We start from the raw sequence: 13,001 nt of genomic DNA on the forward strand, positions 1-13,001 counted from the left end.
TCAAAATTGCTAGATCTCCCCAACATAAAGGGCACTGCACCATATGTAGTGAATAGAGTGTTCTATATTGGAGAAAGTATTTGTAAATCTGACTTATATGAAAGGAATGTTTGGGGGCCTGGTCAATGATATGAGAATAAGCAAATGGGCACCTTTTAAGGTTGTTTGGGAAACCACTTGTGGCAGAACAGCCAGAAGTGTGGCGATGAAAGAAAATAGTAGTTTAAGAAGCAGCTACAAGTCTTTCAGGAGAAAACGACGATACAGTGAGAGGATGAATGGGTCAGGATGATATCAGCGGAAATTGGGGCTGGGTTGCTGGGTCAAATGATCTTCTCCTATTCCTAAAATGTACATTTCTAGATTTTTAAATTGCAGTTCAAGTTTTGCAAGGGAGCCAATAAATAACAGTAGAAACCAAAATCATCATTCTATTATGAGGCTCTGTCGGACATAGCTTGTGGTCAGCATATTATAAACCATATCAGTGCATGGGGCAAGAAAATATATGAATTTCTAACTACAGTGCTGCTTGCTTAAAGCAAAATGCATACCTTACATTTCAATCATCTAATTTTGATTTAATAAACTAGCAATCTCTAATGGCATAAACTGCTGTTTGATCATTTGCCTGCTTTTGATTATTGTTGAAAAAACCTCAGTTAAGATCCTATCTTGCTGAAGTTAAACTCTTATTCGGCAAATATAAATTGTTGAAGAGGGTTCCACTAATATAACAGTGCCCTGGGCAAAATAGTTGGTATGTTTTGTCTTCTCATTAGTCAACAGACTATTACGTAGATTAATATGCCAGACCTCATTCAAGCAGAATAGTGGCACCTACTGTCAGAATTGCCTGGAATTTCCTCAGGGGTTTTCTGATCGGCTGCAGTCATTTCAATGTTTCTTGTAAAACCTCCAATGAAATTTTTAAACTTGCACAACATAATTCTGAATTTTGATGCAGAAGACTGAGGAAATTTGGGCATAACTCCGAATTTCTTCAATCTTGTATGCCAATTCTGTGAAACCTCTGCTGAAACCCTTTGCCAATCTTTTTAATATGCAAAAATGTAGCTTACACATATTTCCTGAATTGAAGCCAATTCTGTAATTTTTGTAAGCACATAAAAAAACACTGAAACTTACAGTATATTTTCTGTATCTTTGAATGCATTTTTACAGCATCAGAATGATTTGTATGAAAAATCATAACACGTTCACAATTATATTTTCTTAAAACGCTGTGCCTAAGGTGCATGAATGATGGTTTGATGGCTTCAAACTTAAAGAAGGAATCTTGCGTAAGTTTAGTATTTCCTTCGGATCCTGATTATTTGTGTTAATTTTTGCTTGTTTATCATCGTTTTTGCATTCCATCGTCTGGTAATGAGATTCTTAGCAAATTTCAAAGTAACAAACCTATGTGAAGAGCAGCATAAATTTCAAGGGGCAACATTTTACAGTGATATATGGCTAAGGCTTGGGCAAGGGGAGGGCTGACGGGAGGGTCGGGGGTGAGGAGGAGGCGACTGAGGCTGCTGAGTGGACAGTTTCAATCCTTACATTTCTCCTCATGCCACCCCCCACCCCCCACTATCTCCTCACCTTTGTCACACTCATCTTCCTTTTCTTGTATCCTTAAGCCTCGCCTAACCCAATTTCTGACCACTCATCTATTTCTTTCAGCCCAAGGTTTGCCGACATTGATAATTATTCCCCTTCCTCAGGCACTGTTGCTCAGCCCTTCAAAATTGCAATCATCATCACTCCCCTCCTCAAAAGGCCTACTGTCAATCCTTCCGTCATCTCCAACTACCAGTGTACCAAAAACCTCCCTAAATCTTAAGCATCCTAGAATGTGTTGAAACTATGCATTTACAAAAGCCCTGCTCCATCATTTGTATCTATTTAGTCCAACTTCTATCATGCTGGTGGGGATGACATTGCCTGGTCAAAATCACCGATGACATCCTTTATGACTGCAACTATACATTATCTCTCAACCTCCTCAACTTCTCTAGTGTTCAACACAGTCAACGACTTCACACTCCTCCATCATTTACCACCGTGATAATGCTCCTGCTTGGTTCCAATACTATTTCTTCCAAAATAACCAGCACATATCCTGAATAGCTTCTTCTCCCACCCATACACAGTAACCTCAGGATTGCCAAGGATTCTTCTATGGATGGCTCCTATTCTTCATCTATACATTGCACCTCAGCACAACCTTTACTCCATGATTATCAAGGTGCTGTTTGAGTGCTTGGCTAATATCAAGTTGTCAAGAAACCAAAATGTTCTCCAACTTATCATTGACAAAACTAAAGCCATTCTGATGGGTGCCCCCCAAAAGCAATGCATTTTAAGCCCTGATTCAATTCTCTTGATCAGGATCTGATCTTGATGGTGCATAATATCAGTGTTCTGTTTGATTTTTGAGCTGAGCTTCAAGTTGTATCTCCAAAATTTTCTTTTTTCACCTTTGCAACAGTGCCTACCCTTGCCCTTACCTCACCATTTCTGATCCACCTTTGTCAACTCCATTCTTGACTTCTTCAATGTTCCCCATATCTGCCTCCTAATGTCGAAGTAACTTGTCAGAAACATGCTTTTTTGTACTATCACCTTTTCCTTGACAACCTTCATTTGCTCCCTATCCCCCAACTTGTATTCAATATCATGTTCTTGTTTACAAATCCTCCTTACAACCTTCCCCAGCGTTGCATACCAGCGTAACCAATTCCACTCTTCAGACTCTAGTACTCTTTGCATCTCTAGTTCCTTTTGTTTCACCTTTGGTGGCAGTGCCTTCAGCTCCTCAGCCCTGCTTCCTCTCTTCCCACCTTCAAAATTATTTTAATCCCTACCTTTTTGCTATAACTTTGTTTAACCTCCTTAATTTCCCTACTACTAGTCAGCTTCTCAGCTGTATGAAGTATCTCAGAGCACTTACCAAGGTGCTGTATAAAAGTAAGTTGGTATTATTACTAAAGTTGCGCAATATTTAATCACCCAGTGTTTCCACAGTTTGTCTCATTTACAGGCAACAACCTATGTACGAACAATGTCATCTGTATTAGTTGTTTTTTACATTGTGATTCTAATTGATATGGACATGACTCTATTGATAAGTGGCAGTAGTGTAGCCTAAATTACAAGTCTATTATATGAATCATGCCAACTTTTGGCTCTAATATATTAAAATGAATTTTCCTGTCCAAGCTCCAACTCTCAAGATAGCACCAGTGTAGTCTGCCTGGACTCTACATTGTCACGATGTTACTGTTTATAGTGAGTCATTTTGAAATTAGCCATTACATCCATATCAACGAGAGCTTACACAGAATGTGGGATTTAATTAACCAGGAAATCTTCAAATGTTAATTTGATTTCTGCTTTTTAATGTGATCAAGAGAAGTTTTGAACTTGGTGACAACTTAAGCCAGAACTAAGCATAAAAGATTGAATTTGTCAGATAAAGCTAGCTAAATCATTTGGAATAAAAACAAAGTACTGTGGATGCTGGGAATCTGAAATAAAAACAGAAAGTACTGGAAAAAGTCAGCAGATCTGGCAGCATCTGTGGAGAGAGAAGCAGAGTTAATGTTTCAGGTCAGTGACCTTTCATCAGAACTTGCAAAGGTTAGAAATGTAATAGGTTTTAAACAAGTAAAGTGGGGGTGGGTGGAAAGAGAACAAAAGGGAAGGTGTGTGATAGGGCAGAGGGCTGGAGAGATTAACTGACAAGGTCATAGGACAAAGGCAAAGAGAGTGTACTAATGGTGTGATAAAAGACAAAGCATTAGTGCAGAGGGAGTGTTAATGACAGAATAATGAGCAGCCCTAGCCAAAAGCGCAAACATGAAAAAAATAGGCAGGCACATGGTTAAAAAAAAAGGAACAAAATAAAATGAAATAAAAATAAAAAAAGGGCCAGTCAAGCTCTGAAATTATTGAGCTCAATGTTGAGTCCAGTAGGCTGTCGCGTGCCCAATCGGAAGATAAGGTGCTGTTCCTCGAGATTGCGTTGATGTTCACTGGAACACTGCAGCAAGCCAAGGACAGAGATGTGGGCATGAGAGCAGGGGTGTGTGTTGAAATGGCAAGTGACCGGAAGCTCTGGGTCCTGTTTTTGGACTGAGCGGCAGTGTTCCACAAAGCGGTCACCCAGTCTGCGTTTGGTCACCCCAATGTAGAGGAGACTGCATTATGAGCAACGAATACAGTATATTAAATTGAAAGAAGTACAAGTAAATCACTGCTTCACCTGAAAGGGGTATTTGGGGCCTTGGATGTTAAGAGAAAGGAGGTAAAAGGGCAGGTATTACGCCTCCTGCGATTGCATGGGAAGATGCCGTGGGAAGGGGACGAGGTATTGGGCGTAATGGAGGAGTAGATCAGGGTGTACACGGAGGGAGTGATCCCTTCGGAATGCTGACTGGGAGGGGGAGATGCGTTTGGTGGTGGCATCACGCTGGAGGTGACAGAAATGGTGGGGGATGACCCTTTGGATGTGTAGGCTGGTGGGGTGGAAAGTGAGGACAAGGGGAACCCTGTCGCGGTTCTGGGAGGGAGGGGAAGGGGGTGAGGGCAGAAGTATGGGAAATGGGTCAGATACGCTTGAGGGCCCTGCCAACCATAGTGCCACAGTAAATCATTTGGAAGATTGCTGCATTCTCTTGACCAAGGTCCATAATCCCTTTCAGCATTATGCCAACTTTCTGCAGGACAGTAGCTGGATCTGAAGCCATATCATGGCTCATTGCTTCTAACTCTGTAACTGAATCAATTTACTCTCACACTTCATAGATAGAAATAACATCTCTGTACTGGGAAGTAGTCACATTATGTTAACAGTCCTCTGGCCATTTAATATATGTGCATAATTGTGTGGCCTCTGCCAACACCTATCACAGCAGTATGGCTGAGATTTAAACCTCATCCTAAAGAAATTGCGATCCACTCTCTCCATTTGGTCAGAAAATATCAGACTGGAAGATAATGCAAATATCTGGCTCAGCTTTGATGGAGCCCCAGTGACAGGTGTCACAAAGTGTAGAGACTTTCCAGTTCCAGTTCTACACTCCACTAGGTTCCCAATTTCAGTAGGGAAATCAGACATCTACCACAAATACAGGAAAAGCTGGAAGGTGCATCATTGCTCAGTCAATGTTGACTGCCTCTGAATGGCTGGCTGAAGAGTGGCATCGACGGATGTGTCAGAGCAGATTACCTACCCACCATCTTGGAAGTGGACCATGATCTAGCCAGGCTTGTACAAGAAAAAAAAGGGCAATTCTGTGCTCCCAATGCAGAGTTAGAGATAGGATGATGTAACATGATTTCCCCCAGTGGATTATCCAATCCACGATCCCTGCAAGTGTGGCTCCCTGGTGAGCAGGCAGAATCTTAGAATTAACTCTACAATGACATTTTCCCCTTGCAAAAAAGCTGTCCGAAGCTACTCAAATTAGTGTGCACTGACTATTTAAATCATATCAGAAAATGCTTTAAATTAAAGTTATACATGATTCCTGTTGCGATCAGGGCTGGAACACTACAACTGAGCAAAGTCCATCTTTAATAGGAACAAAATATTACAATATTGCAATGGAAATAATGGGAATGACTTTGAGAGAGTGTTATGCATCTATTGTTCTGAAGGGCAAAGCTTGGGCAGAATTTTCCCAGCCTTGTGGTAGCGGGCTGAGAGGCAGAGGGAGGGACTGGGATAAAAGGGGGGAGCACTGTCGGGATAGCGCCCCGATGCATTCCTGGTTCCGGGGAATTTTCCCAGGGGCAGGCAGGAATGTGCCTTGGTTGCCCACACAATGGAGACAGGCAGCCTATTTAAATAATAAGGCGCCAATTAGAGGTGATTTTGTCGGCTTGCTGGTTTCTAGCTGGTGGTGGAGCGGCCGCCTGCTGCATGCGGAGGCCACCAGTTCCATGGAGGCAGCCTCCCTGCAGCATTCCAAGGGGACTATCAGCTGAAGGCAGCATCCCCCAAAGATGGGGCCCCAGACAGGAAAAGCCGTACCTGCAGCTCAAACAAGCTATCCGGAGGGGTTTCCCTCTGATCCGACCACCTTCCCTTCTCTGATTATTATATGAAATGTTACCCTCTGAGAGTGCCTCCATTTTGAGTAATCCTCGAAGTTGCAGACCTACCTCAGCAGCATCCATGTCTCCTGGTGGGGTTGCTGAGGCTCTGGGGCTACTGGCCCAATGATTGGGCCGGCAGCATTGGAGCCCAGTAAGGACAGTGAGCATGGAGGCAGCCAATTAGGAGACCACCTCTGGGTTGGTCTCGCTGCCAACACGTATGAGATCAGGACCCCAACTTGGTTCTGATGTTGGAATCCCAAAGTCCATGGTAAAATATTGCCCTTTATATTTGCTCATTAGTATTTTTAGACTACTTGCATGTTAACTTTCCCCTGAAATATTGATAAATCTTTGTATCCAGAACAGTATATCACAGCCCTATTTAACATACAGTTCGGGGATACTGACCTCAGCCTATCCCGTGTTATGGCCCATTGTTACATCAATGTGCTGTGCCACAAAACAATTTGTGCAACAACTTCTGAACTATAAAAACTTGATTGTTGTTGTAGGAGGTGGAAAACCAAAGCGAGTGAACAGTTGCTTTTATATGATAAAAAGTCCAAAATAGTTGACAGCGCAAAACATTAGCAAGGCAAAATATATTTGCAGCAAATATGATCGGATGGCATTTGTCAAGAAATAGCCTCCAGCATTTCCTTTTAAGTTAGTCTGTTATATGCTAATTTTTTTTCTTGTTCAATTACAGACTTAATAATGTTCCTAATAATTGGTGCGGTTTCTTTGGGGATCCTTTTATTCGTCATCATTGTTACCATAATATGTGTGAAGAGGTATGTATTCTGTGATTTATGTAAATTGTGCATTATAAATAGATCAGTGAAATGATTAATCTGGTCATACCAATGTGCATTATTCTTTTCCTCAGGGTAACGAAATGGAAAAAGAACAAAAGACAATTACAAAAAGGCCACACTGAAAGAAATGATGTAAGACAATCTTTGATACAATTAACTTGTTTACTAAATTAATTGGCTATTAATGCAAATCTAATGATGGGCCACATCAACTTCGAATTAACTTATTGCAATTCCAGTCCCTTGATGGGTTAAAAGATTTTAAAAAAATGTTTTTTGTTTATTCTTTTATGGGTTGTGGGCATCACTGGCAAGGCCAACATTTATTGCCCATCTCTAATTGCTGTTGAACTGACTGGCTTGCTAGGTCATTTAAGAGGGCAGTTAAGAGTCAACCACATTGCTGTGGGGTCTGGAGTCACATAGAGGCCAGACCAGGTAAGGACAGCAGATTTCCTTACTAAAAGGACATTGATGAACCAGATGGGTTTTTATGATAATTGATAGTTTCCATGGCACTATTACTGAGCTGACTTTCAATTCCAGATTTGTTTATTAATTAATTGAATTTAAATTCCACCCGTTGCTATTGTGTCATTTGAATCTATATTTCCATGCCACCTGGGCCTCTGGATTACTAGTCAAGTGACATTACCACTACACCACTCTCTCCCCCTGCTATTGGTCGGGACTCCAGTCTGCTCCCCTTCTCTTCCAACCCAGTCTTTTATGCCACATCCATCCATGGGAACTGGAAGGTAAAATGGAAGGTAATATATCGTCAGTTCACTTTTAAGACCTTGATTGAAATCTGATGCGGACTGATAGAATTAATGTTTCATACTGTTTGCAAGAATCTTCAATGAAATTAAGAAGGCTCAGTCTAGACCCCAAAGCTAAACCGCAGATTTGTTTTAATTAGCAGTGATGATCTAGGTTTTAAAATGCTACAAAATGCAGAAAACATGAGCTGTGAGTGTAAAACTAGGGACACAAGCACAGAATTTTCCTCCTGATGTTGTAAAGGACTGAACTTCTGTCCATCCATTATAGGGAAAATAATGGCCAGGAGTTGGAGCTGGGACAAAGACACCTGGACCAGGAGTTCCCACTCTGGGATGAACACAGCCTAGTGTAGCAGTGATAGCTAGCATGCTGAGTGAGTGAAGATGTAGAGACCTCCACAAGGGTGTATGTAAACACCACCAGGAAGGTCAAGATCATGGGGTTAGTAGACCATGGCTGGGGGTGGGGAAGGGCGATGCCTGAGCAATACCCCCAATCGGTGGTTGGGCCCTAGGTGGGCCCTGAATTTTTCGGCAGGCATAGCCAACTCGGTACTGGAGGTGCTTTTGAATTGGTTGTTGGACCAGTCTGGCCCCTGCTAATAAGATACCCTCCCACTGACCCCACTAGCTCTGATGCAGTCAGCACTGGAGGACAATGTTGGACATGATCCCAGCATATCCAGAGGTATTTTATGGTCTGGATTTTTTTAATCCATATTTTAATTGATATGTGAAAAAGCTCCCAACTAAGGTAGCTGTTGCTATGTTGATTAACTGATTAGCTTCTTTAAAAAGCTAGTCAGACACATAGCTGGTTTGGTCAGTAAAGGTTGTGGTAAGATTTGACAGAGCAGAATGTATATTCCAAGAAAAGCAATCTTGTGCCATGGGAAGTGATCAAAGATTAAGGTGAATAGTTGTAGGGTTTCGGGGGGTATTCATGGGTTTTAGTCAATTTGCTTTTGAGGAGAAAGAGCTTTCTTCCAAAGGATTAAATAGACTTGGTTCTATAATGTTTGCTGGTTGCATATGTCTTTGTTGTACAATTGACTATATTTTCCTATTCTTGTTAATGTGAAGAAAAAAAATCAGTTATCTTTGTTTTGTATTTACTAAGTATTTGGTTACATTAGGAATTGGGGGGAAGTACATTACTAGATTGTCTCTCTTCAACCTATGCCAGGAACAGAAAGAGTGAAGCTTCTTGTCAGGTTCGAGTACAGCACAATGTTGAGAAGGAATTTTACTCCGCTTTTAGTAATCGAGCTTAAAATGTTTAATTTTGTACCCTGAATGAGCACAAAATAGTCATCATTTTTCTAAAGTATCTTTGTCCACGTAGTTCAGAATCATGTGACCTTGAATGCGAGTTGTAAAAAAAAAACGAGGAGGTAATTTAATTCAAGGGTCAGATTGTGTCTGATAAAGAACAATGCATGTTTAATGTATGTAATAAACAATAGCGGTAATGGCCAGTCCCTTTCATTTTGTGAGCAAAGTAATGGAGCATGGTTCATCTGAGCTTATCTCAGAATAAGGTAGAGGATAAAATCATCCAAGCTTCCCAGTGCCGACTGTTTTTCGGAAACTTCTCCTGGCAGCGTGCATGTGTGGACATCGACTGAGGACAGAATTGGGCTTGGTTGCGCTGATGACAGTGACCTCAGAATTTATACACAACTGACTAACTACTCATCTGGTGATTCTTTAAACTGCTTGGACAAAAGGTTGACAGGTTGTCCTAACAAATTATCCCACAGAGTTTTTATTTCATTATTACTGTAATAAATTCTCCTCTCAGAAAAGAGTAAATCAAGTAAACCAGGGTGATAGGATTAAAACCCAAACATAAAGTCTCATCGCTACTTTTTGATTTGCCTTGACTTCTCTGTCTCTTTTGTCAACTTTGCTGGTGTTCCTTACAATAGGTATCAACAATTTTTTGAGTTTATTTATTAAATAAAAACAAAGTTCAACTGGTGTTTAATGATTGTCACTGTCTGCAATTCTAATGGCACTTTTTACAAACAGCAAAGAAGAGCCAATCAAAACAGTTATTCAACGCCTGACATCTACGACCGAGCAAATTCCAGGGCTATGGAGCATCAGGAAGAAGCTATTTATGCTAACTTGTAGAATCTGATACACATAAGCTGACCACGGACCAAGGACCCATCATTAACTTCACTAGTGGAGCTTGAACAGATCTTCAACACCGAGAACTGCTCCCATGTTTCTGTTTTCATTTTCTTCACTAACGAGGCGCCTGTTAGATTCGTTCCATCTCAAAGCTAAACTGTGAACATTATTGTAATCCTAGAACAGGATGAAGCAAGAAATAATTTGATTTTTCTTCTTTCGACTTTTAACAATGCTCCAATATATTTTATCGTTAAGCACCATATGAACATTTTTCAAATATTTAACCAGTAAATGTAATAATATTTTGGTGACAATATCTGTATATTTGTATCTATATACTTGGCTACTTAGAATTTATATGAAATATTAGCTTAGCAATATACATAATGGAAAGAAAATAGCTGTTTCTGAGAAACTAAACCAGTCCTTCAGTCCCTAAAGTTTCAGGTATAATTCAAAACTTGGCTGCAGGCATTAGAGGTATTTTATTTTTGTAAGTTTCTGTAACACTTTGATATTTGGATTGTGTCTAAATATAACTTTTTAGGAGCCCAGAGAAATTGAGTTATCACGTTACTTTAGAACAGGCCAAGTGCCAAAAACAGGCATTTTTACCAAACTGTGGGAGGCTATGGTACATAAATGTATTGTTCACTACCAGCTTCTTTGTTTACACAGGAAACATTTAATTTGACTTCCTGACTTGTGCCCCATTATGTATGTTTTTTACATCTTATTATTCAACCCTGGTCATTCTTAATTGATCAAAATCTTCTTTACAGCATCAGACTTCTTTGAGATCTCCACAAATACAACTTACAGTTCCATAGTTCTGAAGTGCAAAGACACAAACCAGAGTCCTTTACCGATTAGTCACAGAGCAGAAGGAAAGGGAAGGTTTTTAGGAAAGTTTTGAAAGTGGGGAAGGAGGTGATGGCGATACCAATTAAAGGAGCTGCAGAAAGAGATTAGTGGTTGAAGAAGTCATTGCCAAAGTTGCGAAAGTGTTGGGAGGACAGAGGATATGCACAGAAATATAGAACCAGAGGGGATCATGGAGATAGGAAAAAGCAAAGGAATTTGGATTTAATTCAAATGGGAGTCAAGAAGATTGCGAGAGTCATGGTCAGAAGAACGCTTGTGGAGGTCAAAAGTAGCCAGCATTGCTTTGCTGATATTTAGTTGGAGGACAGTCAGCTCATCAGGATCTTAATGTCAAGCAATTAGAAAGAGTGACAACAGTTCTGGAATTGATAGAAGAGGTGGAGAGTAGAGCTGAGGGTCATTGGCAATCACATGAAAGCTTACTCCTTGATTTTGGATGATGCCACCAAAGATATTGTGTAAATAACAAAGAAGGGTGTTACAGATAAAGAACCCTGGAGTACCACAGAGATGATCTGCAAGCAGTGAGTAAGAAGCCATTGGCAGATCCCTATCAATGAATGATCAAACAGAAAGTGTGAAGGTACCAAGATCAGCAAAACTATTTCAAATCTGCACTCTTCCACCAGTGCAAGACACTTCACTCCTGTGAGGTACCTGTTTTGCAAACTTTTGGGAACTGAAGATGTGGAATTCCTCAACTGGTCCCGCTTGCTTGACTCAACAGGAAGCACCTTTGAGAAATATTTTAGTGGAAGCTAATTTTCTTCCTCTCCCTTGCCTATCTTAATGAACCTAGCAAAACGCAAGCTGTGGAGGAATGCTAAGGGTACTAATTAACGAAGATTGGGATTTGAAATCAGGTTTCCCAAGTCTAGATTCCAATACTCAAAAGAGTTATTAGAGAATATTTCCTGTGCATGTGACATAGAATTACATAGAACTTACAACACAGAAACAGGACATTCAGCTTAACAGGTCTATGCTGAAGTTTATACACTGCACAGGTTTCCTCCCACCGAACTTCATCTCACCCACCTGACATGTTATGTGTAAAAACATTGTGTGCCCATTTATTAAAGGCATAATTATTATTTTGTTACACATAGTGCTAAGAGTAGTAGCTTATAGACCATGGGCTGAATTTTATGGTGGGGGCGGGCACCATAAAATTACATCAGAAGGCGCAGGGGCAGAGTGCCCTTCACTTCCCTACATCTTCCAATTTAGTCCAAGATGAGGAAGGCAGAGGACAGCCTTCCTGCCCCAGGCCAATTGAGGCCCGTAAGTGGCCAATTAATGTCCACTTAAGGGCCTCTTCCCGCCTACGCCTCAATTTAATAGAAGGCGGAGGGGCCTGCTCCCACAGGGAGACGCGGTCAGGTAAAACCTGGCAGTCCCCTAGTTGGGTCAGGGAGTCCCTTCTTTGGGGGAAATTCAGGCCCCCGGAAGGATCCCTCAGCACCATTCACTGCCCCCCATCCCCCCCCCCCAGTCCCGGGAAGACCATCCCCGCCCTCACTAACCCCACACCCTCACTCCGTCACTCGGGCCTGCCTGAATGGCACTGGCGACCCCAATTGCACTCACCTTTCCTGGGGTCTCTGGACTCTTTGGTCTCCTGCAGTTCTGGCAGTCGCCACTGCTCCCAGTAATCCTGCCGAGCTGCTGGCCTTCCAATTGGCTGGCAGTTCTGGAGGCTGGAGCTCGTCCCTTAAAGGGACAGCGTCCCCGATGGCAGGCAGTTAATTAACTGCCCACCATGTAATTGCAATGGGGGTCCGACAGAGGGCCGAGGTAGCGTCTCCCCTGACTTTCTGGCCTGCTTCCGGGACCCCTATCTCCAAAACAAAATTCAGCTCCATGCATTGTATTTTTTTTTAGTGGCATTTAAAATTTGCAGCAGGTGATCTGAGTCAACTTTCTGCAGAGCCAGCAGTCAGATGAAAATATTTGTTCTATATTCAAGCGGCTTCATTTAGTTTGTTTCTAAGACCACATACTAACACCTCGCTTATAAACATCCTTAATTGAGCAAAGCCAATGAAAATTGAATACCTTTATAATGATAGGCAAATGGATTTAGGAAATGGAAGTCTGAAGGTGATTTTTGTACTTGGTGCGTTACAGGCAATCGTGAACTATCTGTACATATGGTAATCAACCTGCTTTTATGTAGTTAATTTTATAAAATGCAACAAATATCATTGTGTATGAAATAAAAGAAAACACAAATCAAAACCCGCTGTTTGAT

General features: G+C 41.3%; 1 protein-coding gene across 1 annotated transcript in view; it reads left to right on the forward strand.

The window, feature by feature from the left end:
* The window catches only part of rttn (rotatin), a 336,287-nt gene extending 323,299 nt beyond the window's left edge, over positions 1–12,988 (forward strand). The window contains exons 52-54 of the mRNA XM_068032345.1: positions 6,824–6,908; positions 7,004–7,064; positions 9,752–12,988. Of these exons, the coding sequence (XP_067888446.1) occupies positions 6,824–6,908; positions 7,004–7,064; positions 9,752–9,856 (251 nt within the window). The 3' untranslated portion in view covers positions 9,857–12,988. The remainder of the gene's footprint in view (positions 1–6,823; positions 6,909–7,003; positions 7,065–9,751) is intronic.
* Positions 12,989–13,001: the final 13 nt, after the last annotated feature.

The sequence above is a fragment of the Heterodontus francisci genome, chromosome 5, assembly GCF_036365525.1.
Source record: "Heterodontus francisci isolate sHetFra1 chromosome 5, sHetFra1.hap1, whole genome shotgun sequence".
Classification (NCBI taxonomy): domain Eukaryota; kingdom Metazoa; phylum Chordata; class Chondrichthyes; order Heterodontiformes; family Heterodontidae; genus Heterodontus; species Heterodontus francisci.